This window comes from Pygoscelis adeliae, unplaced genomic scaffold (genome assembly GCF_000699105.1).
Source record: "Pygoscelis adeliae isolate BGI_AS28 unplaced genomic scaffold, ASM69910v1 Scaffold803, whole genome shotgun sequence".
Lineage (NCBI taxonomy): Eukaryota > Metazoa > Chordata > Aves > Sphenisciformes > Spheniscidae > Pygoscelis > Pygoscelis adeliae.
Genome location: NW_008824537.1, coordinates 154,199 through 181,367, shown reverse-complemented (window position 1 = coordinate 181,367; position 27,169 = coordinate 154,199). Strand labels below are relative to the sequence as shown.

The window sequence follows — 27,169 nt, the reverse complement described above, 5'->3', positions numbered from 1 at the left end:
CCGATGGCTCCTCGGCGTGTCACCCGGCCGTAAGGGAACTCACACCCTCCCCGGTGTCTGTGCTGCGGGCCGGCGCTGCTGGACCCCAGCTCTGGGCAGTCTGAGACACAGAAATGTTTTATTCTTCCAAGGTCCTTTTTTTTTGTTTTCTTTCTCCTTCTTTGTTACTTTTTTTGGTTTTTGTTTTTTTTTTTTTTTACAAAATCTCTTCCCTGTGCCTGCAGACAGACCTGGCCGCCTCCCGAGCTCAGCCAGGTCTCAGTGTCCCGTCCACCCCCTCCGCCCCAGCCCAGCTGTCCCCCAAACCCCGCTGCAGCCCAGCACCATGACACCCGAGCGGTGACCTGTCCTCGTGGGGCAACCCATGGGACACAGGGAAGACATGGGGAAGGCTCTCGGAGTGAGGAGCCACACGATGCCCTATTGCAGTACGAGATGGGAAGAAGGCAAATCTAAATGGACACCTCATTTTGGGGGGCCTGACCCTGCCTCTGTCACCCCAAGATAGCCTGGACAGAGACAGGCACTGTATTGCTGGGGCTTTGGGCATCCCTGGGGGAGCTGAGCACCAAGCAGAGGGCGACAGGACTTGATTTGACCTCAGCTGGGGAAGAGGAGCCGATCGGGGTGCTGGGGCTGGGCTGGGGTGCAGCTGCAGGGTGGGCTCAGGGGGGGTGACTGGAAGACAGCTGGGCTGCCCCTGCTTTAGGAATTACAGGGGTCTACGTTGATACAGATCCTCAGGTCAGCGGGTTGCTGAAAAGGGCTCAAGGCACCTTGGTAACGTCCACACGAAGAGGTGTTTGTTCCCAAAATTCCCATGGAAAGAAGAGTACGTAAGGTTCACATTAGCACACGTCAATTGTATATAGTGCAAATCAGAGCCCCAGCACCAGAGGGTTCACGCTCTGGTTAGTGGTTAGGATGTCCCACGGGTGCAATCCTGGGCACTGCAGACACTCCAGCCCTTGCTCTTCCCCAACTGCAAGGCGATCAGCGCATCATGCACGGCTGTCCAAAACCTTCTCATGCAGAACGAGGTCATACCCCATCTCACTGTCACACTCGCTTCCTCCTTGTGCCCTACCAGAGGAAGGGGAGCCAGGAAGCCTTCGCGAGAAGACACAGAGAGCCTGTCCCTCCCGAGCAAAACACAGAGCTGCTTCTCAAAGGCATCGCTGCCCGGCCGGAGAGGAGCTCTGGGGGCAGTCCCGAAGGCAGCTCCAACCACCCGCAGCACTGCCACAACATCCATCCCAACACCCACCCCTTCCCCAAAGGTGAAGCAGATCCCAGGAGAAGGGCAGGTCTGCGTCCGGCTGCCACTGCAGCCAGAGGGGCGGAGGCCTCTCACACATGTCCCCAGAGGGGTTTCAGGTCCCAAAGGCTGGGGACTGATTGCAGGCACGGTCTAGGTTTGCAAGGCCACGCCGTGCAGAGGGAGTTTGTGGTTTTTTCCATCGGTCCCAAGCAGGAGGACGTCTTCCAGGTAGCTGCAGGAGCATCCTTTCTGGGAGACCTGCAGAGGTGGCAGCCAAAGGTCCAGGCCATTTCAGGACTGTGACTCAGGGAGTGAGGATGACGTGGCAAACGGGAAGCCAGGAGTGAAGAGCGAGCGCTGGGCTCAGGAGAGTCCAGCCACATCCTGGAAGCAGGGGAGCAGAGAACGTCACCGCTCATCACTGGTTCATGGGCTCCTCTTCCTCCATCGGCTCATCTTGTGGCCTGAAATGGAGAAGTACAACACATGAGACGAGGAGACCTGTGTGACGACACATCCCTCTCAGCATCGAGCAGCCTTCTGGCAAGTCCAGCATCTACACAACAAGCCTCCAAGCGCTTCCAGCTCCACCGAGACCTACATAGACTCTGGCTGAGTCCTGGTGAGGATGAGAAAAGGTGGTGGGCAGGTCGGGACCGTGTTGAAAGGAGGTGATGAACCCCCACACCTCCAGCCTCCAAGGAAGGAAAGAGGATTTGGTCTCAGTTTTATCTTGTTTGGGAAGAGCCCAGCACTGAATCCCCCAGAAGCCAATCCAGGTCCTGACCACGTGGATGCAGCACCTCACCCCACCACCCACCGATGCTGAACGCTGGGGCCAAATCTGCCGGGATGTGAGGGCTGCAGGATGAGAGCTCTCGGTGGGGAGGACGGTTATAATTTCTATCTCCCACAGCCCAAGACCTGCTTAAAGCCAGCAATGTCCTGACCTCCCAGAAGCTCATCTGGCTGTAGGACGTGGCCCTTCTCTGCTGCCACCCCTGTGACAGCAAGGCTTAGACCCAGGCACACAGGGAGTGAGGGGCACCCACATCTCCCAGGATCAATTAAGAGCATCACCTCTTCTCCACCATCACGGCCACCGAGAGGGAGGCCAAGGCTGTGACCGTCTCCACCTCTTCTGCCTCGTGGTGCTGCGCCTCCAGGAAGGAGCAGCCCAGCTTGGAGGCAAAGCGCTGCACGGCCACCCAATATTTACCTGCAGGAGAAGCAAAAATCAGGAGGTGCCAGGACAGGGGCGTCCAAGGTCTCTGGCCTTCCCTTGCAGTGAGTGCACACATGGGGCATCACTCTCCCATGAGGAGGAGGATGACGGAGGGCTCCACTGGGGTCTTTTATGCCAAGTGTCCCTTTGGAGGTCATGGGGTTTACTGGAGAGGGGAGGAAATGCTAACGCTTGGCCCTTCCATGTTAACTGACTGAGCCCCCGGCCCTGGGACACTCACTCTGGACCTGGATCACTGTTTCCAAGGAGCGCACAGCGTTGGGGTTTGGCTTCTGCCTCATGCTTTCTTCTGGGAGAGGGTCCAGCTGCCGAAGGAAGACACGGGGGGGTCAACAGGAGGGAGCTGTGCCCAGGGCTCGGCTCGCAGCATCAGTACAGCCCCACAGCCACAACTCGCTGACCCCCAGCTCTCACCTCGTTGCCCAGCAAAGCTGACACGCAGGCCTCGGATGCATCGCAGATGGCCGTAAGGTCATGGCCACCTTCTAGCGCGAGGACGATGGCTCCGCCAGCCAGGCTCATCAGCTGCTTCGTCATATAGCCAAAGCCTGGAGAAGAAGCCCGAGGGGTGGTTGTCAGCCTCCCTGCCCGAAACACTGGGGCCCTGGCCCTTGATGGGCTGGTACAACCCCAAAGATCTTCCCCAGCTCCCTGGAGAGCTGCCACCCCTGTGCCACGGTGCCAGCCTGGGTGGGCAGCGAGAACAACCTGCCCTGAGCCAGTGGCGCTGCTTCCACCTCCTTACATTTAGCAGAGACTTTGTAGCCGCCCAGGGGTGGTGGGTGGCCGTCAGCCGCATCGAAGCCGGCCGACACCAGCACCACATCGGGGGAGAATTCGTGTGCAATTGGCATCACCACTGTCCTGCGTGGGTAAAAAACAAATAAGAGGTGTTAAGTGCTGGCTCATCCCGACACTGAGGGAAAGATTTTTTTTAAAGAGGAGATGAGCAGAAACACAAGGCACAGTACCTGAAAGCAGCCAGATACTCAGGGTCACCCATGGGGGGGTCGAGCCCTCCAGTCCAGGCAACGTTGACATTAAATCCCTCGCCAGGGCCAGCACCAACCTGTGAGAGAGTAAGGACAGCAGTGAAAGCCTGGGATGTGGCCTGCAGGGATGCTGGGGCAGTGCCCTGAGCCGGCTCCATCGCTGCCAGGCTCCGGGGAGGCAGGGCTGGGTGTCCCGGACCCCCTGCCCCGTGTCAGGGCCACGGGAGCCAGCTGGGTTTGCAAAGCTTGCTGAAGAACAGCAGAAGCTGTGGCGTTTTCCTGACATTTCCCAGAGCCTTGCAGTCATCAGTCACCATCCCCGCGACGCTGGCTGCAGGCTGGGACAAAGCCTCGGCTCTGCAGCCAGCTGGGTGAACTACGCGGGATCAGGCATCAACGGGCAAGACGCTGACACAAAACTACCCTCTCCTCAAACCCGGCAGCGCCCTGTTCTGCTGGCTGTCACCTTCGCCACCAGCGCTGCCGTCCCTGGGCAGAGCTGCACAGACCGCGCAGCCTGTTGGTGCTTTTTACCTCATCAGCGGCCCCACTGCCGGGGAAGAAGTTGCCATCATCGTGACGATGCAGAGAGATGTAGAGAACGTCAGGGTCTCTGTAGAAGACCTGCTGGGTCCCATTGCCATGGTGAACATCCTAGAGGGAGAGAGGGATTGGGAGAGCGCTCTTTTATTCAGCCTTGAGGGTGGCCCAATAGCCTAACGGAGCTAAAAGCAACTGGATCTCTACCCTGCTCCAGGGCTTGGTCCCCCATCCCCAAGATCTGCTCCTGCTCCCCCATCCTGACACGCCGGGGGGTTCCCAGCCATGCTCCTGCAGCTGGTCCCCGAAGGAGGAGGTTTCACTGCTCTCAGGTCTAGCTCCAAGCCAGAGCTGGGAGGAGGTGCAGACACCCACTCCTGGGGACGTCCTGGGGAGGAGCTGGGGGACACAGGGGACTTACCCAGTCCACAATGAGGATCTTGCTGAGTTTCCCTTTCTGCTGCAGCTGCCTGGCGGCAATGGCCACCGAGTTAAAGAAGCAGAATCCCCTGCGAAGAGGGAGTTGGAGCTGGTTAATGCTCGGGCCGTTCCTGAGCACCCTTTCCTCGTGGCTCATGTGCTCCCCAAAGGGTGGGCTCTCCCTCCCCTCTCCCTCCGGCCTGGATACGGATGGGTCCTGGGGGAGGTTAGTCTGGAGCAACCAGTGATTTTGAGCCAAGGAGATGGTTTTTTGGGGCTTCCCACGTGCCAGCCCAAAGCCCTGTGGCTTGGGAAGGGCCCTTACATGGCGGTGGAAGGATCCGCGTGATGTCCGGGTGGCCGCACCACAGCGAAGCCGTTCTGGGGACAAAACAGAGGCGAGGTGATCAGAGCTGCTGCCCCGCAGCATCACGCACCACCTCCACAGCCCGGCTGGCCGGTCCTGCCGCATGGGGACAGCCGGGGACAGAGCCCGCAGCAGCGCAGGGCTGGGAGCACCCAGTGCCAGCTGGCGAGACCCCACAGCCCCCGTCTTGCCTGGCCGTGGGGCAATGCACAGCTCTGGGACCTCCACACGAAGCCAGCCTACCTTCAGCTCCCTGGTGGCCACCTTGAAGGCCAGCTCGGTGACGCTGCCCGCGGCCCAGCGGGCAGCGTTAGAGGAATGCAGCTCGTTCCAGATGGTATCACTGTCCACCTGGAAGGAAGGGGATCGGTCAGACAGGGACAAGGCACCGGCGGAGGAGATCTCAGTCACGGGACCCACGCTCTCTGCCAGCCGCCCTGCTCGGGGCCAGAGGTTGAAGTCCTGTGCAGGCTGAAGGGCTGGGCACCATGAAGCCAGACCACCTCGCACGCAATGGGGCCAGCTCCCCAGCGGCTCCCTGGTGCTGCTGGCCAGGATGGCAGCTCCCTCTGCCTGCTGTCAGCCCCAGCCCCCAGCTGAGCTCCGTGCAGAGCATCTCACCCTGCACTCAGGGGCTGGAAGGAGTGACTGAGAAAACGCTCGTTACCTTCTTTATCTTATTTTATTGTTTAACCAAACATCTTGGTTTGATCAGGATCACGTCAAGGGCCGAGCCAGAGCCGGAAAACTCAAGTCTCTTCTGATCAACGCCATGTGTGCAACTCAAAGGCTCCCCTCTGCCCACGGAGAGGGGCAGCTCCAGGCCCCCCGCCTTCGGGGCACGGGCGAGAGGAGGGCAGGGAGGGGGAGGCAGAGCGGGGAAAGTAGATGCAAACGGGGCTGAGAAGAGCTGGTGCCCAGCAGCAGGGGCAAGGAGAGGAGAAGAACCAGAAGAGGCAGCAGGAAGGCATGGAGTGAGACCCTTCCTGAAAGAGAGAGAGAAGGACAGAGACAGGGGGGAGAGAGGAAGAGAGGAGAACGCAATGAATGGAGAGAAACCAGGACGGCAAGCTGCGAAAGGAGAGGCCACAGAAGTGTCTAGAGAGAAGTGGCGAGCTGCTGTCCCCACGACACCGCTCCCCTCCCTCAACGAAGACCACAGCTTGCAGCTTCCCCCGGCTGTCCCTCCAGCTTGCTCCCTTCTAATTCCCCGGGCTCTTAGAAATGGCTGTGAGGGGCTTCTGGTTCCCGGGCCCCTTAGAGTAAGGAGGCGTAAAGGATCCCCTTTCAAGGGTGGGATGCTTAGGACCATCCCAAGGACAGGGGGAAGCTCTGATACAATGACAACTTGCCCACAAGACGGAGTGCTCCCACCTGAGGCTACCCAACCTTGGCAGCCCAAAGGCTTTGGGAACTCCCTTCTCCACTCAAGCCCATGAGGAGGCCCTCGCTGGGGACAGAAGAAAGGAACAACCCTGTCCAAAACCAGCCAGAGCAGAGATCGAGCACTTACCCCCACCCCTCCGCAGGGCAGCATGACGAACGTCCGCTGCGATAGGATCCCTGCAGAGAGAGGGGACAGTGAGGACTTCAGAGCTGAGAAACTGGGGAATGGTGGGGGACAGGGTGCATGGCACAGGGGTACCAAGGAGGGAGGTTTGGCCTGGCTGCTCGGCCAGAATTAGGACCAGCCTCCAGGGGAGCTGCTTGGTGCGGTCCCCACGGCTGAGGGTGCTCCGAGACCTGGTGTGGATGTGCGGGCAGGGACGGGCAGAAAGCGAGGGCACGGCGGGCCACGGGAGCGGTGTGGATATGGACTCACCTGCCAGCTTCCCGTTGTCCAGTTTCAGGCGGTTGAGGGGATTGGTGCCATAGAGGAGGACGTGGCGCTCGGTATGGACACACTGCAGCTCTTCCAGGGTGGCCTTGCGTCCCCGCAGACACTGTGGCAGACAGGGCCTGTGACCAAGCTGCTCCAGGTGGGAGACGCGGGCTCTCCCACCCACGCACACCAGCCTCCAAGGGTGGAGGAGGCACGTCTTCATGTACGAGTACAGCCACACCTCATGTCACCACAGCTGGGAAGGCAGCTGCAAGGCTGAGTGCCGTGCTTCTTGCATTGCATTTGAACTTGAGCACCCCTCATTTGCAGAGCTCAGGCAGGAAATGCCAGCACCACCTTCCTACAACTGCAGAGCCCTGCGTGGACCGGTCAGCCCAGGGCAAGGTTTCTTAACAGACTGGAACTGACACTGATGTTCCCCGAGTTGGCAAAACACCCTGTTTCAGTAGGGATCATGCCTCTCCCTACGCCCATCTTCCAGCACAGCAGACTCCTGCTGCCGTCCGAAGCTGGAGATGGTCAGACCAGCATGCTCCAACTTGGCACTGCCAGCAATGGACAAGTCCAAGCCCTCTGGATAATGGTGGTAAACAGGCTGAGAAGATCTGGGAGCACAAGGGATGGAGGTGGGAGCAGGATACCCTAGCACACCAGCATCCCCCTCCCGGACAGGCGTCCGGCTCCCACCCTGCCGCTCGCGCTCACCTCGCACTGGCTGCGCAGCCCTCTCTCCTGCAGACGGGACCAGATGCTCTGGATCCTGCCCGCATGCTCTGGGTGGTTGCTGTTGTCGCCGCAGGAGCACTGGTGTTTGAGCATCACCGAGTCGTAAACCAGCCCTGCAATGCACAAGGAGAGCTGCTGTCCCGAGACAGAATGTAAGAGAGCTGAACCTTGCCAGCATCGCTGGACCAGGATGGCAGTCAAGGGGCCAGATGGGCAAGTCCTGCTTGGAGAAGCCACCTTAGATAAGGAGAAGGGGCCCCTCATGGCTTGCTCTGTGGTTTTTGCAGCCAGCCAGAGCACTCCCAAGCATTTATCAGTCCGGGAGTGACTGGGACTGATGCTAAGCTGCCCCTGGGCATCCTCACCTCCCTTTTAGTTCTTGTCCCCAGCCCCTGCTGCTGCTCCAGCTGTGACAGCCCCACACAGGGGCCAGGCTGTACCTGTTGTGAAGTGCGGCTTGGCTGGCTGCTCCTGCACAGGCAGGGAGAGCGCCTTGGAGGCCGTGTCCTGGGCAGGAAGGGAGACGGTCGCGGTGGCAGGTGATGACTGGGCCCTGGAGAGGGGCCTGTGCCCCGCATGGATGGTGGGGACCATGGGGGAGTCGGCCAAGGGCTGCCGCTTGAGGAGCTGCTGCTGCACGCGCTGGTAGGAATCCCAGAGATAGGCCTGATGGAGAGAGGTGGCGGTGAGCACTGCATCCAGAGCAAGGCACCAGAGCGGTGAGAGCAGCATCACCCAGCCCAGGGAAGGGAGCCCTGCACCGTGCACCCTCCCAGGGTCTGGATATGACAGCCCCCTCCACGCTGGGAGGCTCGGAGCCCGTTTGCAGGAGCTGGGACACGTCACACAGCATCTGCTGCTCTCTGCTGGCTCAGCCCCGCAGTGCTGGGCAGCCCTGCTGCAAGGCGCAGCAATTTGGGGACAATACCCAGCAATCTGGGGACAATGCCCAGCCTTGCTGACACCAGGGGTGGCTGCAGATCTCGTCCCTGTCCTAGCAAACTGCCCCAGGCTCGAGGAAGGTACAGGTGAGGTGCCTGTGTCCTTACCCACACAGCACCCATTTACGGAGGTGGCTCTCAGGGTCTGATCTGAATCTTCCCAGGCTCAGGATGCTACCAGCTTTGCTGCGTTTGTGCAAAGCCTCAAACAGGAGACACCAAGGGATGAATTAAAAATTGCTCCAAATAGCAGGGCACGGATCTCTGCACACTGCCTGTACAGGACTAATGCTCAAAGCAATTAAGCCACGACTAGAGACAGGGACAAGGCTGGGAACTCCACCTCTTACAGCCCACTCCTGAGCCCGTGTGAAGGCTTCAAACCACCCCAAGGGCTCCATGCAGCTTGAGACAGCCAGAGGAGCCATCGTCCCTTTTCCCCATGGGCTCCTTGTGCCCAGAAGGGAGAAGGCTGCTTCAGGCTGGCAGCCTGCACCCCTCCCCAGGGCTCTCTCATCCCTGCCAGCCCTTGGGTACCTGCTGTAGGACAAGCTCCTCTTGAGGCTGCATCACCTTCTGCATCCTCTCGGGCTCCTTCACGCTGCTCCCCGGCCGTGTGGGCTCCACGCGTGCCCTCGCCGGGTCGCTGCTCTCAGCCCCGGCCTCTGGGAGCGTCCCCTCGGCCTCCATGTCCTCCGAGGAGGGGATCTGCCGCAGACGGGGCTTCTCGCTGGATTTAGCCATGCGCTGCGGCAGGAGGGGGCACGAATGAGCACAGAGAGGTGGCAGGGGACAGGCCAGGCTGAGGAGGTCATGGGGAGTGGCAGGGCATCTCGGAGCAGGAGCACCGATGGATGTGGGAGCCAAGGAAGCTGAGCAGGTATCCTCAGCTTGCTGCTACGAGTCTGGGCAAGGCAGCGCCTCGCATGCCTGCCTCTGGCTTGGCCCTGGACATCTGGTGCTTACTGCCCAGAGGTAGGGCTGCCATCTTGCACCCTTCTAGCATCTGTCTCCCACTGCCTCCTACAGGCTTGGGCTGGGCCTCCATAACTTACCTTGCCCAGATGCGTCTGCTGCTTGAGTCTCTCCAGGAACTGGGTGTGATGCTGCTGGTACACCAGTTGCTGCTGGATAGCCTTGGGGTTCTGGGGCAGGGGCTCCGAGCGGGTCCTGCCCAGTGGTTTATGGTGGCCTGGGAGCGACAGGCGCTCTGCTGAGATGAGTGAGGGGGCGAAGGAGAAGGGGACTGTTCCCAGACCTGGCACTGCAGGGGAGACGAAGGAGAGGTGAGGGGTGGCACTGTCTGCTGGACAGACATGACACCCTGCAGAGCTGGGCATGGCAAGCAGCAGTCCTGTCTGTACCCACGGAGACTATCTCCAGACAGCCCTAAAAATGACACTGATCCAGCCCTGGAGCCCCGTATCTGGCAGGCTAGGATGGATGAGCTGTGTCTTTATGGCTCCCCTCCTTCTGTCCCCATCGCTTTGGCATCACACAGCCCACAGGGGTCTGGGGACAGGATCTGGCTGACCTCAATCATCTCAGTCCCCCCTCAGCTTCCTCCTCAATGGGAGAAGCTTCCTTCACTGCAGGTATCACAGGGCAGGGAGAGAGGGAACCAGGAACCAGCACAAAGGAGCCAGTTCTCCTTCTGCTACAATTAGCGGATTACCTAGAGGGACTGGGTGAAATAGGGCAGCTAGAGGCACAGCCAAGAGGTCTGAGCTGCCCTGTTCAACGCAGGGTCTGTAGTGAAATCTGCTGGCACAAGAGCCTAGGAAGAGGCAGGAAAGACCCCTTGGAGGGGGGCTTCTGGGCTGCAGGAAAGGTGAACGGCTCCACACCAGCCCAGCTCGGGCTGAGCAAGGGGCAGGTGGAGGGAAGAGCCAAAGCTACGGCGCTCTCTGCATTGTTGAGGCCATGGTGCAGGCAGAACTCTGGTTTCATCCATGGCAAGGACATGCTTGCTGGCTAGCCAGAACCAGGGTCAACATCTTCCATTCCCTTGGCCCCAGCTCACAAAAGAGTAATGGAAAAATCAAGGCCACTGGGCTTTCCTGGCACCCAAAAAAACTGCCTGCCCCGAGCGAAGCTCCACGCTGAGCCCTGCCAGCGCTGACACAGCCTCAGTGCCTGTCACTGAGCTCGACACTTACCTGCCACCAGCGGAGTGTGGGTGACCGAGGGCTCGAGGATGATGACAGGCTGGAGCCGAGGGGATAAGGGGCTCCCAGCCTCGTGCTGCTCCAAGCCAGCTGGTATGAACATGGGCGAGTGCGTGCCCGTGAGGACAGGTCCATTCAGCACAGGCACCCGGTGTGCCAGGCTGGAGAGGGGGCGGCGATCTCCCTCTCCCTGCAGAGAGGAGGAGGACTGGGTTAGCAACCCACCAGGACACAGCACGGCGAGGGGATGGCATATCCTCACCGTGCCCATGGGCAGCGCCTGTGAATACTCAGAGCCAGTGCATGCCTGCCATTACCCCAGGCCCAAGGGAAAGGGCTTCCCCTGCCCCGCGGGGACCCTCTGCCCGGTTCTGGGACTACCTACAACCTGGCTACCTACCCTGGCACTAGTGGTAGCCGGCAATCCCAGCGTGATGGCCGGAAGGGAGGCTGCACTCTGCAGGGCAAACTGGGCCAGTGAGCTCTCCTGCATCATCAAGCGCTGGGCCAGGGGCGTCTGCACCAAACACAATTCATTAGTCTCCTGCTCTGGCAGTGGCAGAGCTCAGTGTGGGACAAGCAGCTTGGGCATGGGCAGCAGAAGAGGGTGGCTGAGCCCCAGCTGCCTGGAGGAAAGCTCGGGCCAGGGCAAGGGGCATTGGGGCCCAGTGAGGAGAGTACATACACTAGGAGACAAGAAATGCACACTGCGAAGGAGGGCAGTGTGTCAGGAGCAGCACTGGGCCGGACAGAAGATCCCACCATGCAGGGAGAGCAGGGCTAAGGGCAGTTCCTGGGCAGCGGGGTTCAGGGCTGGGGTCCCCGGGGCGTGGATGCTACCTTTGCCTGAGCCTAGGATGGGAGTGGGAGATCAGGGCACCAAACCCTGGGGTCAGGAAGCCCCAACCCGCAAGATCTCTGGGCTCCGAGGCTGTTGGAGCTCACCTCGTGGGCCATGCCAGAGGCAGCGGGGAGGGCTCCGTGCTCGGCGGGGAGGCTGTCGTTGGGAGAGCTGCAGCCGGACACAGGGGTGCTGCTACTGCTCGGGGAGGAGTCTGCACAAGGAAGAGAAATGGGGTTGATGGGCACAAGCACCCAGAGAAGGTCTGCACAACCCCTGCCCCAGCCCTTCATAGCCCTCCCTCCCTCTAACAGCTGCCCACCGCCCTCCGAGGGCCAAACCTCCCTTTGACTGCACGGCACAGAGGAGACGGAGCCGCCCTGCCAGCATGGGAGGCACCACACCACAGCGAGGAAGCCTGACCAGCCACATTTGCTCAGGGCCTTGGACCCTTTCAGCCTTGTAGGGCCATCCTGGGGCCGAAAAGCAGCAGGGTACAGCTGCAGCAACATCCTCTCCTGGCTCATCTATCCCTGCACCATCATGGCAGAGAGCTCCCTCCATGGGCTGTCCCCCAAGGAGGGCACCAAGAACGTGCCGAGCCCTGGAGACACGACCCCCAAGCAGATATGGCACAGGATCCCGGGCAGACTGTAGCTGCTCCAGCCTGGCCCCAAGGTCTCTCCAAACCCCCCAAGGTATCACCGTCCAGGCAAAGCCCTCACCCGGGCGGCCGCCTCTTCAACGAGGGGGGAGCACTCTCCTTCCGCGTCAAGGGATTCTTGCGTCGGTCAAGGCACTTCCTGGGCTTGCAACGCACCTTCAGGTTGGGCTCAGATGCTGCGAACAGACAAGGTGGTTAGTCCCAGCCTCACTGCCGATACGGGCAAAGCTGGACTGGCTTCGTGGGGCCAGGCCACCCCGCTTCTTGGCTCCAGCCATCCCCTGTGAACGGGCCACGAGGGTGTCACGGTGGGAGGGAGGTGCCATTATCCCCAAGGCCTTACCTGTCTTCCGAAGCGGAAAATGCTCTGGGGGGTCAAGAGAAGTGCTGGGGACAGGGGGCAGGAAGGTGCTGAGCACAGGAGGGGAAGGGCCCTCAGGATCCAGAGGCTCCAGAGACCTATGGGGAGAAGTCACCTTGTTAGAGACCCTTCCCAGTTGGCAGCCACGTGCCACCCACACTACGCCCTCCAACGCAAGGGTGGCCCATGGGGCATTGCGGTTCCTGGGCGTGTGCTAGCTCTTCTGCCAGTGGCCAGAAAGGCTTGTCCTGTCCACTACCACAAGCACCTACAGAAGGGATCCAGCTGCTGGTTTTGCCTTGTCTTGGGACAAAAGACAAGAAGCCTGACAGTACTTTTTGGGTTAGGAGTGGGACAAGCCATCAAAGTCCAACAAGGTCAGGGAAAACAATGCGGGAGCTTCATCCATCTCCTGCAAGCACTTAACACAGAACCAAGCTACCTCACCCCAACAGACGTTAGCTAAAAAATATCTCTAAAGACCAGGAAGCAGAAGATAATGGCAAGATCTTGCCCAAGATAAACAGCCACCTTTTCTGGGTCCTGAGCAGACGTCCTGCTCAGAGCAGGCCAGAGGATACCCTTGTTTTACCTGTACGGCATGGCTGAAGAGTTGGGGTTGCTGGTCCTCTCCAAAGCTGCCTGCTGCTTCTTCAGGATGACCTCAGCCAGCTTCTGCTTCACCACCGTGCTGGCCACAGCACCTGCAGAAAGACCAGCTGTGACCACACAGGGCTGAGAGCTGACACAGAGCACTTCAAAGGATCCCTGCAGATATGAGCGTGGCCCCACGGCTCCGCAAGTAATGCCAGGATGGCTGGAGGCCCCCTACAAGCACACAGACGCTGAGAAAACCCTGCGGAGATGCTTGGTGCAGTTCTCAGGTCAAGGTTGGCTCAGGGAGAGAAAGGCCAGCTGGGGCAACCGGAGTTTCCCAGACGGTCAGGGAAGCATCCCTGTCCCACCCTCAGCTCTCCCACATCGTCTCAGGAGCCTGATCTTTTTGAGTGCACCTCGCTGAGCACTGGGAGCGTGGCTGTTGAGAGGCAGAGCATTGCTAGAGGCAAGTCTCAGCTGCAGATTTGCCTGTTTCATCTGAGCCAGAGAAAGCAGGTATAAGCTGACACCCACAGAATAAAGAGGGCATGAAAGCACAATGTGGCTCATACAGCAGCGACAAAACTCCCACGGGTGCATGGCAACCTTCTGAAGCCTCTCCAGAGACACTGTGCCCTGGGGCTCTTTGAGCCTGTGTTACATGCTGATAATTTCCAGTTGATGGCATATCAGCCTGACCTGCATCTCAGCCCCCCACGCAGCCATACTCTGCCCCCCAAAACGGGGACAGCTTGCATGAGAGACAGCAAGAAAAAGAAAGCACCTCCAAACAGTTCAGGGGATAGTTTTAAGGCTCCTGAATCTCTTGGTGGAGCTGCGCTCTTCCAGAAGAGCATGAGACTTACCACAACCTGCTGGCAAACAGACAGCAGCGACCCACGTTCAACACCTGGCTCCACTGCGGTGGTGAAACACCCCCACGCAGAGGTCTGACTGCTGCAGGGTGCTGCAATCGCCAGTCCCCGGCTGCCGTGAGCCTCCCATGTGGTTTCTCACCTTGGACTAGGGCCCGTTCCCATGCTCCTACCCATGCCAGGCCATATCCCCATCTGTCCGTTCCGGCAGGAACGCTCTGTGGTTACAACGGGGATGCTCCACGCTTCTGTGCCAGCATTTGGCACCTCCGAGCACAAGTTAATTAATTAATTTGTATGATTAACTCCCAGATTGCATAAAGGGGCTGTGTGTAGGCTGTCACGCTCGGCCATGCCAAGCTGACCGCGTTCACAGCAGCTGTTTGCTCAGGAATGGCACAGAAAGGGCAGGCACTGTGTTTTCAGCACTGCAATTAGCCCCGTCAACCCTGTGAACCGCGGCAGAGAAGCCTGTGCTCTGCAGCCACGTGGGAGCTAAGGGAAGATATCAGCATCCCGACAGCGCTCAGACTGGACAGACAGGTGGACAGTAGGCTCACGGGCACTGGGACGGGCGCAGTGGATCCGATGCATGCTGCAGCTGCATCTTTGGGTTGCGATGCAGAGCTCTGCACATCCAAAAGCTCAGAGCAAGCTCCCTGCAGCGACTGGCACTAGATGGCGCAGGGAGATCGCAGCCGGACAGGGTTTGCAAACCTTTCTGCCCAGCACGGGGGGGACCCGCTAACCTCTCCCCACTGCCACGGGTGCTCCAGCCTGGGGCTTGCAAGTTCAAGAGGCAAATTCACGCCCTGCCCAGTGCAGTCACAAGCACCGTCAGCTCGGGTAGCACTGCTGCAGTGGCCGTAGGGCACGATGCAACGTTAGCATGGAGATCTGTTATGACCACCTGGTTGGCATCACTAGGAAGGACATGAAGGACAAATACCAGCCAGGCCAGGGCTAAAAAAAAAAATCTCTTGCCAGTTGCTAAGTGCAACCTGCTGGCATCACTGCTTGCCGCTCAGAAGGACCAGACTCCCCCACGGACACTAAGTTGTTCTCTTGGCCCCAGGCAGGCACAGAGCACGGCTCAGTTTGATGCACAGGACAGAGGTGCTCAGGGGCGTGGATGCTATCACACGCCTTTAGACCAAGAGAAGGCAGAGCTTGGTCTGGGTAAGGGCAGAACCACCTGCTGAGCCCCCTTCTAAAAGCCACTCTGATCTCACTCCTTCCGTGAGCCAAGTCCCCCGGGTTTGGGGGCACGGCTCCTCGGGCAGAGATGCGGTGCCCAGTGCCGTGTGCCAGCAGACACGCGGAGGCTCTTACTTCGCTTGCTCTTGTCCTTATTGAGGATCTGCCGCAGCTCCTGCTCCTGCTGCCCAGGCTCGGCTTCGCGGTGTGGGGACTCCATGGTCACCTGCGAGAGGAGAAACACATCAGCACCAGGAGGCCCCAGCCTTGCCCAGTGCAGACCAAAGCCCTCTCACCCCCTCCCCAAGCCCAAGGGACAACTACACGGTGATGGAGCATGTCTGAAATGGTCCGTTATGTCATTTTTGGAAACCTGATGGGCCGACCTGGCCAACAAGAACGTGTTAAGTTATTTCATCACAGCAAACCGGATGCATCTTTGTCTCCGGGGACGCTCTCCCCAGGGACATTGTAAAACTCAAACCAGTCTGTTTCAACTTGCTGCCTTTCATGGTGTTTTGACATATCTGTAGCTAGGGCACGTTGTAACACAACAAAAAATAAAAATAATAGTTGACTAAAAAGGGGAAAAAAGAAAAAAACCCTATTTGACTAGTCTTAAAAGTTTGGATCTTGGTGTTTTCCAGACCTGAGGTTTTCAGAGATGATCCCATTTCACAGGGAGATCAGAAAGCATCATGTCTGCACAAATGGCTCTAAGCACCCATCAGTCGTGGCAGCAGCAGCATCTCAAACTCTCCTTGTATGGACCAAGCTGATGCTCAGCCGCTCCCAGAAAGCCTCAGTGTGATTTCCCCAGGGCTTCCAGACAAGGCTACTGGGACCAGCGAGCCCGTGCCAGCCACCGAGAGTGGGGCTGGTGCTCAGGGGCAGAGCACATGGGACGTAAGAGAAGCAGATGAGGCTGGGCTTGTTCAGTCCAGAGCAGAGGGGGTACAACTGCATCCTCCACCACCCAAAGCGCATTACAGAGCAGATGGAGCCAGGGTCCTCCGAGGAGCGCAGCAAAAGGATGAGCAGCACCAGGACAGACGTGCCATGAGGGAAATCCCATCTAGATATATGGAACTGATTCCTGCCATGAGCACGGTGCAGCCCTGCGACTGGGACATGCAGGGGGTGATCTCTGTGCTTAGAGATGGTCACAACTCGCCTGGACGTGGTCCTCCGCAACCTGCCCTCCCTCTGAAGTTGGCCCTGCTCTCAGCAGGGGCCTCCAGAGGAACCATCCCAGCTAAATCTTGCTGTAATTTTGTGACAATGCAGAGTCTGGCGAAGAGGCTGTGCAGGGCAGGGGTGCTATTCCGGGTGACACTAGAGAATTTCAGTGAAGACTTCCCAGAAAAGCAAATTAGCTTGTAAAGTGAGTAAGCCGTGCCTTTAGGGCAGAGAAACAGCGGTGGCCAAGCGGAGTGGCAGATCACAGACACCAGGCATCCTGTCCAGTCGCTCTGGCTCCTCGCTCAGCACACATGGTATGCAGCTGAAAACATTTCCCTGCTTCGCGCATCCCAGGAGGCCCCAGCCCTCCCGCTGGCCTTGGCAGGACAGAGATTTGGCCTGAAAGTAAGACACGAAACCCCCCCACCTGACTCCCTAACTGGCCTCCTTGTGTCAGAGAGGTCTCCGTGCTGGCTGAAAAGCACTACAGACTCTCCAGTTCAGGGGAAAGAAGGAATTCACCTGGGAAGGTTATTTTGGGGTTGGGATTTCCAGCCTCTTCCTCTTAATCCCTGCCAGAGACAGGAGCTGAGACAAAGCCAGCCCCGACGCAGGGCACTGCTGGCAGACACGCAGTGAGCTACATGCTTTGGGGGCAAAATTAATTCTTCAAAGTGCCCAGTCCTCACCCAGCCGCTACCGAAAGCGGGTGCAGGTGCCCCCCTGCACCCTGGGGTGCCCGTACCCTCACGTGCTGGTGGGCGAGCTGCTCCACTTGCTGCTGGTGCAGGCTGGCGAGAAAGAGCTGGTGCTGCAGCTGCTGCGTGTGCTTCAGGGCCAGCAAGGTGGTGTCAGAGCCGGGCTTGACGACGCCCTGCCCGATCCGCAGGTCCATGGGGGCGGTCTGGGGCACCCGTGGGGAGGTGCACGGGTTCACAGCAGCTGTTGAGACACAAAGAGGGGCACAGCTCAGTCCCCGTCTGGCTCAGACCACCCTGCTAGGTTAGGGAAAGCATCAGGACGGGGCCCGGGTATACCCCAATGCACGGGTGGGCACTGCGAGGAACATGCCCTGCCATTGAGAAGGGCTTGCCACACACCATCTACTGCCTGCAAAAGCCTCTTCCATCACCTGGGAAAAAAATTCAGTAAATCATACACCCTTGGAGAGTCTCCAAGGTGCTGCAGGAGGCATCTCCCCTTGAAACCACGGCTGAGAATTGCTTTGCAAATATAAGACACTCCCGCCCTGCCTGGATGCAGAGTCTTTCCCTGTGGTGACCCCCCCATCCTCATGGGAACACCTAAAATAGTCCCAATTACACAGAGCATTGGAGCACCCACTGCAGCAGGGAATTTTCACCAACCAGCTCCTAAAGCCTTGCTTAATTTATCCTGCACGTGCCACGGGCCAGTGCAAAGCAGAGCCGGTCGCCTCCAGCTGCAACAAACCTGCAGAAGAGCCACCCAGCCAAGGGATGCCCGCAGCTGCAGTGCTCCTCCTGCATCTCTGCAGTGGGATGCTCCAAACAGCACAGCGAGAAGGCAGTGAGCCAGCCAGGCGCAGGCAGAAAGGGGATGAGCGAGCACGACAGCAACTGAAGGACGCACGGACAAGCCCCGTGATGGCCCACAAACCAAACGCAGCCAGGTGCAAGGCAGCCATGGCCGCTGCAGCTTCGCGCTTCGACACGGGCATTGCAGCACGGGGGAAGCTGGAAACAGGCAGGTGGACAGAAAATTCAGCATGAAAAGACGCTGCAAGGGGGAAGCTCTTGCAGGATGCAGGGCCAAGGCCACTGCAGCCTGAGCGCTAATTGTTTTCCAAAAGCAGTTTCAATTAAAAAAAAAAAAAATGCAAATGTTGTTTTCTAGACAGAGAACCACACCCTGCGTTGTTCAAACCTCAGCCTGAACGGCATCAGGGAGCTTGTGCTGACGACTGCAATATTGCAGGAGAAATCTCTGCAGGCTCCTGCCCCGTAATGCAGCACTTACACAGCTCTTCCAGGGGGAAACCCAGCAAACTCCCGCCCCAGCCCACACCTCCCTGCAAGGCAAAGGAGCATGAGCATGTTCACCCAAAGAGGGCACAGGGACTATTAGTAACTGCAGGCGCACATCTGTGCAGACGATGGGGTGCGTGGCCCTGCTGAAATGGGGCCAGGTCTGGCTTTCCTGCATGGCCCAGGCAGGAAAAATTCCCTCTGGTCAAGGGCAAACACTTCTCGGCACCAGCTCAATTCTCCAGGACAGAAATGTCCCTGATCTCAGCCCATGTCGGAAAAGGACCTGATGTTCCCACGAAACCCCATCGCAGGGTTTATCCCGTTCTCTCTCCATCTCACTGATAACTGCCTGGGATTTAATTTGTCTCTGGCTAATTGGCTCTAATTGCTACACCCTGCCTGCCCCACCATAACCGGCATGATACGGAGGTTGAGGAAGATTAACAGCCACAGCCTAAAAGCCGCTGGGCTCCTCTGCCCCATTATCACCGAGGCCTCGGGGCTGGACACGGCGCGATGCCACAAGATGGGCAGGATGAGCCCCACAGCCCCCTTTGAGGGTCAGGCACGGCAAAAGCACATGAGCACATTTCAGCTGCATTTTTATGAGCGAAAAAGAGTCCAAGTAAAGTTACCCTAAGCAAGAAGATCCCAAGTCTTCTCTCTATGTGCCCTTCAGACCCGCAAGAAGCCAGTGGTCCCAAAAAGGCTGACGTCCTCCACAGGGCTGACAATTCACCCCAGCGCTACCCAAGCGGCTGCAGTGCTTGGTCCCGTCTCCTTGCTGCACGGTGCCAGCACCGGCGCCCTGGGAGGCCGTACCTGCCTGCTGCTCCAGAAATCTCCTGGCTTCAGCAATCCCCAAAGGGCCTTGGATCTTGCTAAACATCAGTGATTTTGAAGGATGCAAGTGATAAGCCGGGCTGTCACCTCCCTCTTCCCAGCTCATGTGTGTTCCCACCTCCCACTGAGGAGGAGGAAGATGCCAGAGGGACGGGTGCTGGCCAAGCCCCTTGGGGATGCTCAGCGGGAGGAAGGCTGGAGGGAGGCAGCGGCACGGCGTGCGTAGTGCTACCCGACGCGCCGGGCTGTTGGCAGCCAGACAAGGACAGACTGTAACGAGCAAATCTCAGGATGGGAAATGGGGACTTCTGACAGCTCCCAGCCGAGCCAAATCCCCACCGCGTGACGCTGTCTATCTGCAGGAACTTGCTAAAGCTCAGCCATCCCTCGGTCCCCCCAGGCAAATGTCACTGTCCTGCTATATACCACGAAGGAGCAGGAGGAGCTGGGAAACACAGCGGGGCTGCCAGGGGACCACAGCCATTGGGCTCAGCTTTGAGACACTGAGAAGGGCTGCTTAGACACAGAAGCATCATTCGGAGGGGAAAGCGGGGGTACGAGGAGGAAGGGACCAGCCCACCAAGCCACAGCCTCCATCCTCAGAGCTGACGGCATCCAGAGAAGAGTTGTCACAGCCTTCCTCTGCTTGCGATGCTAAAAATGCCCACGGGGAGCTCCCACCGGCCAGCGCTCAGCAGCAGCTGTCTTGTTCTCACCTCCCCATCAGCAGCATCCTCAAGCCTGAGGCTGCCCCTCCAGCACCTCCCCGGGGCAAAAAGGGGCGAGAAGGTCTTGGGGGCAACCGCAGGCGGAGGAGGAGGTATTACAGGCACCTCTGGGGATGGAGGGGGAGACACAGACGGCGGCACAGAGCCGAGGGGGAAGACGCTGGCGGGGTCTCTGGGAATCTCTCTACCTCATTTGTTTTAGTCTTTTTAAAAACAAACCCCAAAGCAGCGGAAGAGGAGAAGTGGGAGGGAACGCGTGTGCTGGGGGAGAGGGAGGACGGGCAGGCGGGCAGCCAGCAGCCAGAAAAACAACTCCTCACTGCTTGCCCAGAGCCAGGAAAAAGGCTGTCGAGCATCCCCACGGCCAAAAGGCACCAGAGCCAGGGAGAGCGGCCGCCGGCAGAGGCTGCGCGGACCCTCCTCCCACCGCGGCCCCCCAGCTCTGCCCATGGATGGCGCACGGAGCACCCCGCTACACCAGGCCCTGCTCAGCTGGGGACGTTTTGGCAAAACAGGGCTGTTCAGGAGGTGGGAGAGAGGGAAGACGGGATGAAAAAAAGGTACCATGGGAGCACGGACTGGCCTGAAGTGCCCCGGGGCAACACGGGCGTCCCAGCCTGTGCAAAGCCCCAACTTACAGCTTCGCACCCGGCCAGCACGGGCTAAAGCCACAAAACTCAGGGCGGTTTTCCAGAGCTTAGAAACACGATGCTTTACATCCCGAGTGCCAGGGAGGTGAGGGACGAGGACCAGCCGGGGGCAGCAACGTTGGGAGTGAAGCCCAGCCCCTGGGCAGGAGCCTCGAACACTGTTGCCATGCCGGGACCCCTCCGGCGCGTGGCAGCTCCCCGGGGATGCCCCGCATCCCTCCTGCTCTGGACCCCTTCGCAAAGCCCTTCCTGCCCTGGGAGCTGTTTGTTTCAGCCGTGACCTCCCGCTGCAGCTTGAATTCATTTGGGGTTTCATGCCGGGACCTCCGCCAAGAGTTACAGTAAACAACTCCCCTCCCCGGCAGCCTCCGATGCTCACACATGATTCAGGGGGCAGGCAGCCAGGCGAGCAGCTCCTCCTCTTCCCCTCGCCCGAAGAAGGCCAAAAGCACAGCCCCATGACGGCTCCTGGGGGGGTCTGTCCCTTTCCCCAACCCAGTCCGGGTCCTGCCGGTTCCTAGTGGACCCTCGTAAGCCACCAGCACTGCGACACGTGGCCACAGAGGGGCTGGGACAGGGATGCACAGGCTGAGACCGGGATGCTTCGCTGGCCCCATGCAGCCTCAGGGGGCCGAATCCATCATCCTTCCCTCCTCACCCACATGACCAGGAGCAGGGCCGAGTGCCGGAACAGGGAGAAGCAAGCTGGGTGCACCTACCCAGGGAAGAGGCGGAAGGTTTCTGGGACAGGCTCCTCTCCCGGCTAGATGTCCGGCTGCCAACATTTTTGCAAATTATTTTTAGTTCGCAAGAACATTCGCATGGGAAGGCCGGCGCTGGTGGCAAGCTCGTCTTCACACAAGTGCTGGGGCTGGCAGGGGCTCAGCAGCCGCCATGTCACCAGCAGCAGCATGGTGGGACTCACAGGGCAAATGGCTTTGCAAACGACCCTGCCATTAAAACACAGCAAAACTCAGCCTCTTTGCAAAGACATCCCTCTCCTCCCTGCTTCTGCCAAATAAATCATTAATTGCAAAGCTTATCTGCTCAGCCCAAACAACTCAGGATGTATTTGGGGTGTGAAGCAAAGCAGCATCAGCCCCTCTCCTGGACAGGGGGTGAAGGTGGCCGCGGGGATCACTTGCTGCCTTGTCCCCACTTGCACCATGTGGCCCGGCAGTAAAGCAGAAGCACGGGGGCCGTCGCGTCACTGTGGCACCAGGCGGTTGTTTTTCAGGGTCACCTTGCGCAGCCAGATCACCGGGAGGAAAACACGCCGCTACGCCAGCGCGCCAGGAGGAAGCCGAGGGGAACCGCGCCGCGGTCCCGGCGCATGGAGGCAACTGCCCAGGGCTGCCGAGCTCCTTGCACAAACCATTGCACCTGGGCAGGTAGCAGCCGCTGCAGCTCCACCCTTCCTCCACAGGAAGGGGAGATTGCAACACAGCGAGAGGAGCTTCGGCGCAGAGTCTCTCCCCGGCGTGCCCCGGGAAAGCCTTCGGCGGTACGAGCATGAATGCAAGCTCTGTGCTCAACAACCCGGCATGGGTTACCAGCATTTTCCAGGCTGCCGGCACGGCACAGCGCAAGGAAAACAGCCGAAGCGCTCCAAGGGCCTGCGTGCTCGCCGGCGAGGCGGGGAGAGACACGGAGCAAGCGTGCAGACGGTGACGGGCTCCCCACTTTGCAAACAGTCAAGGCACCTCTCGGGCTCCTGCTAAGCTTTTGGCCAGGGTGAAATCTGGTGGCAGCGAGTTTCCCAGGCTGGTGATGGTAATCCGGTGCTTGTGTCGCTCACTCCCCAAGGGGGAAATCACTGGTCACGCTGCTGCTCTCAGACAGACAGCCGTGTCCCCCCCCAAAAAAGCAGCACAGAAATCTTTGCTTTGGCATTTCCTGATTTTTTTTTTTTAAAGAGGCAAGATCAGCCGTCAGCAAAGAGCTGCACTTATATAAGAGGGAAATAAAGCAAGAAGCAAACAAACCAGGGCAGGCAGATTATTAAGGAGCAAACCAGTCGCATCTGAGCTACGCCTTTCCGTGCATCCCTGCCTTCAGCCCTGCCTGCCACGAAGGGCAGGCTGCCGGGCTTTGTGGCGCGGTGCAGCCGAGCCGTGTGCCAGCACTGCCCGCGAGGCGATCGCACACAGCGAAGAGCTTTGTCTGAGGCTGAGCAGCAGGTAAAGGCAGGTTTTTTAAAAAACTGTTTCCCATCTTATGTTGATTAGCTGTGAAAGGTTCAGAGTTCAGCCGGGTTGAAGAATGCGTGTGATTAAAAACATTCTTCTTTAATAAAAGGAAAAGGTCTTCTCCAGAGCCACGCACAAGTAACAAAAATTAGCTGGAGGGAATTTGTTCAAATTAAAAACACTTAAATAAGAAACCACACAAAAAGGACTATGTTGAAATAACATTAAGATCACAAAGCCAGAACTCGAGAAATAGGAAATCCCGGAGTCGGGGTACCTCACATAACCTTACCCTGGCCCCTGGGGTGTATGCACCAAGATGCTGGTTTTAATTATGGGACCAAACACTATGCTCCCCTCAAGGGCAAGCAAAAAGTGACAAAACCAGAATCACCCCGGTATCTCTGCCCAGCTACACCAGGAGAGGGGACACAGGCACTGCCGTTGGGTCCCGCAGCTCTTGGGGGGGATAACGGGAAGCCCGAGCCGGTGCTCCACGCGCCCCTCTGCTCCCCCTACCTCCATCTGCTCCCGCGTCCCCGGGGGGCTTCCTCACAGGACCCCGTGAAATCTGAGCGTTTGGGGCATTTTCCTCCTTCCTCGCCTTGCCGGGCGGCGGCCAGGGGAGCGCAGGGGAGCCGCTGCGCAGCTCCGGGGAAGGCAGCTCCGGGGAAAGCCCTGCGCCGCCGCAGCTGTCCCCGAGCGGAGAGGCCGTACGCAGCGTCCCGCATGAGCCATAAGAGAACAGATGATGCTCAGGGAAGATGTAATGTTTGGAGCGGTCGGTTGCCAAATTCTGATAACTCTTTATGGAGCATGTTAACTGCGAGTTTCAAGGGCTTTATGAATTGGCCAGATGTGGGTGGATCCCTCTCCTCCCTACCAGACATCAAATTCCTGCTCCAAAACAAGAAGAGGCTGATGCTTCTCTGTGAAAAGCCCCCGAGAGTTTTTCCACAAGGGTAAAACCATATTTTTCTGCTCTGACTCTTGCGAACTTTCTTCTGTAGAAAGTTTCCAGAAAAAATTTGAGACAGATGATGATTAAAGCTTGGCAAAGTCACACATGCATCACAAAACCCTTCCCGCAACCAAAGTCACGAACCAGGATTAAAAGCAAGACACCTGAAACCACCCAGACTACGCACATACACCTGTGAGCGAAGCACATTATTTAGGTATTTCAAGCACATAAATCAGAAAATGCTCTGTTCGAGCCTGTAAACGAGATCCACATCAGGCCTCGGGAAGCGGATCAGGGCGAGATACTTCCCCTGATTACTCTCACTGGTTATTTGCGGCTCGTGACCTTTGAGTCAGACATTTAATAGCCCTCCCTGGAATTTTCTCCCCACAAATGTGCGTAGTTATATGTTGAAACTCATGACTCTGGGACCCAAAGATCTCACGGTGCACTGAGGCCAGCCTGCGCTACAGGGATATGGAGCAAAAAGCTTTGTACCTGGAGCTGCTGCTATTTTTAATGCTCTGTGTTTCAACCCACACCCCAATATCGGTGTTCCCATCCAGGCTCATCAGAGACATGGGACCACGCTATACATTCCCACAGCACCCATACAGAGCAGAAGGCAGGACTCCACTGCCGAAGGAAGAGGTATGGTGAACCCTTCAGGACTAAATAAAACATTCACGGGAGCAGTTCAGCTTCATCCGCAGTGGAAATACGGGTGCCTGTGCTCTCCCTGAACAGCAAGCCCTTCCTAGCTGGCCCAGGTCTGCGTGCAGGCCCTGGGCTGCCCCGCGGATGCGGTCGGTGGGGCGAGCAGATCCGCACAGGTGTGTTTAGGTGCCTGTTTCAAGGCAGGTTTTCCACGTGCTCTCAAATCCACATGTTCAGATTAGCCTTGCAAGCGTTTTGCCTGCAGGGCAAAGCTGGTCAAGAGGATCCCGAAGCAGCCCTGCTTCACGCTAAATTACCCCAAAGCCCCGAACCTTAATACCGGACCCGAACTTCACCACAGGCGGTACTTAAACCTCCAAACAACTTCCTTCATGCTCACGTACAGCTCCCGGAGGAGCTGGAGCAACTTGCAAACGTGCCAGGGGCTGAGCTCCCTGGATGCTGCCCCTCTCCCAGGGATGAGTTTTTAAAGCCTTAAAGGCACCCAACCGAGAACGTGCAGAAGCAAAACCTGCACAGCAAAACCTGGCGATAGGTTTCGAGTCTAAATTTGAGATCGTTCGGTCACAGGGACACACAGGTATTAAGCCACAGAAAGAGCTGGGCACAGGCAGGCCTGAATCACGCCACAGGCAGGCAACACAGCGGCTGCGGTTTCACAAATAGCTGCTTACAATTCCAGTGTAAGGCATCCCCGTCCCTGCCGGCTGTTCCTCAGTCGTGCCCTGATATACGGCACCATCAGCCATGCCTACGTGGGCAGGTATATGTGTGCTTGTGCGCGTCTAAAGCAAGTAAGTAAATAAATAGTGTTTTTACCAGTTTCTTTGCAGAAGGATCAGGTCCCCGCACCACACGGTTTGAGCGTGGGCAGCACGAGGTGCAAGGTGGGACTGAAGAGCTCATCTCCTGCAACCGCAGCCAGGACATAGGACCAGAGGAACAGCAAGTGGGCTCCAACCCCACCACGGCTCTGGCACAGCTGGAAACCTCTGGCAGTCATTTCCTGCCAACAGTTGCATCCTGCCACCCCCGCCGGTCGTAAACCCCATCCCAAATAGCAGCACAAAGCCCCTGGGGGAGGATGCTGTGCGGAGGAGTGCAAGGTATCCCCAGGAAACCTCACAACAACCGCCATTTCCTCTGAAACAGAGGGAAATTCATGACCAAAGGGCTCTGTTGAAGGAAAGCCAAGGTTGCCTGGCGGCACCTTGTGCTCCCCAGAACAGCGTAGGCAGCTTCTGCTCATGGAAACTCCCGAGATTCAGGAAAAGTCCTCCCCTCCCAGAAGGGAAACATCCCCCATAGCACAGCCCACCCTGTTGGATTCCTTCCCCTCCAACCACCCTCACCTGGTCGCACAGCCTGGACGGGGTCTGCCGGCTACTCCCTGCTCGAGAGCCACCAGCAGCGGGTCGGCATAGCCCTGCACATCGTGCTATCCCGAGTCACGCGATGGAGAGGCAGTGCCGTTCCTCCTGGTCCTCCCCCGAAGCCTTTCTCCGCAGCGGGCTGACGCTGAGCTCCACTGCTCCTCCTGCCCCACCAGCCCTGCAAATGCACCCCGCGGAGGGCTGCTACGCATCTTCACCGCCCATGTCCTCTCCTTGCGGACACAGCTACAGGAGCAGCTGGAGAAGGGGCGAGGGTTTGCGGTGTGCTCCTGAAAGCTTAAATACTGCCAAGGCCCACAGGCAAAGACGAATGTGGATGATAGGCAGCACCTCCATGCAAGCAAATCCCCTGGCTCTGCCTGCACTGGAGCAGCCCAGTGTCTTCTAACAGCCCCATCTTCTCTCTCGACCAGGCTTCTGGCAAGAGGCAAACAATCCAGCCTAGAGCCTCAGCATCATCTCCCTCCCTACAGCCAACACAGATCTTCTTTAGAGAGGCTTTGGCACTGGTCCTGGCAAGATAAGCTCCTCCGGGTCTCTGTTCTCCAAGCAGGTAGATGCCAACAGACGCAGAGCCGCGCGGCAGCCCCGCAGACACAGCCAAGCGCTCCCGGGAAGCGAGCGAGCACCCTCTCGGCACAGGACGCCTCGTCTTCCCGCACCGGGTTTGATTACATCAGCACGAGAGGATGCGGCCTCCGTGCCAAGGGAAGCAGAGGAGAGATCAAACGATTATACGAACCTCTCCTCAATTACCAGCCGTTTGCATAAGCGCAGGACAGCGTTCCCAACTGTCTGTTGGGAACTGGTGCTGTGGTCCCAGCACCTCTGTCCCGCACCATGCTGCTGCCCGCAGCCCGTCTGGGAGCCGTTGCAAGGGGGTCCTTGCTGCTGTCACCCCCTGCACGCACGAAGCCGCTGTTGGGAGCATCCCGCTGCGGCACGGAACACCTCACGGGCACGGCACGGAGCAATGCCTCCATCCACTTGGCTCAAACCCACAACCTGCTTCACCTTGCACCGCCTGCGAAGGGTCACCAGTGCACGGGGGCTGCTGTCACCAGCACTACAGCTCAGCCTACATATTTATTTTTTTAATTGCTGCGTGCAACACAGCGAGAGCCCAGCTTGACTCATAAGCCCCCGGGGAAGAGCTCAGGGCTCCAAAGCGGTGTCTTGCTTGATCTGGAAGTGCTGAGACAAAAAGCCTGGATTCCCACAATACCCACTCTCAGCAAGTGACTACTCAAGGGGACCTGCCCATTAATTGGAGCCTTTCTGCGTGCTGCAGAGAAGGAAATCCCTTTGGCAAATGCTGGCTGAGGTCCAAGGCTGGGCTGGAAGGCAGATTCGGTCATGAAAAGAAAATGAAAAAAAAAAAAAAAACAAAAACCCAAAACCAAAACAAAAACCTCAGGCCCAATACAATGCAGAGAGCAGGAGAACAAGGAGCTGGGAGAAACACCGGCAGCCTCAGCTCTGTGGGAGTAAGA

General features: G+C 58.4%; 1 protein-coding gene across 1 annotated transcript in view; it reads right to left on the bottom strand.

Moving 5' to 3' along the window:
* Positions 1–845: 845 nt before the first annotated feature.
* Positions 846–27,169, bottom strand: part of HDAC7 (histone deacetylase 7) — a 47,329-nt gene continuing 21,005 nt past the window's right edge. The window contains 24 exon segments of the mRNA XM_009321612.1: positions 846–1,725; positions 2,342–2,480; positions 2,728–2,812; positions 2,922–3,055; positions 3,253–3,371; positions 3,479–3,576; positions 4,034–4,153; positions 4,461–4,548; positions 4,785–4,840; positions 5,070–5,177; positions 6,340–6,389; positions 6,649–6,769; positions 7,375–7,508; positions 7,836–8,061; positions 8,874–9,083; positions 9,392–9,600; positions 10,496–10,694; positions 10,905–11,021; positions 11,450–11,559; positions 12,036–12,185; positions 12,353–12,468; positions 12,963–13,074; positions 15,175–15,265; positions 16,967–17,163. Coding sequence (XP_009319887.1) covers positions 1,680–1,725; positions 2,342–2,480; positions 2,728–2,812; positions 2,922–3,055; positions 3,253–3,371; positions 3,479–3,576; positions 4,034–4,153; positions 4,461–4,548; positions 4,785–4,840; positions 5,070–5,177; positions 6,340–6,389; positions 6,649–6,769; positions 7,375–7,508; positions 7,836–8,061; positions 8,874–9,083; positions 9,392–9,600; positions 10,496–10,694; positions 10,905–11,021; positions 11,450–11,559; positions 12,036–12,185; positions 12,353–12,468; positions 12,963–13,074; positions 15,175–15,265; positions 16,967–17,163 — 3,035 coding nt within the window. The 3' untranslated portion in view covers positions 846–1,679.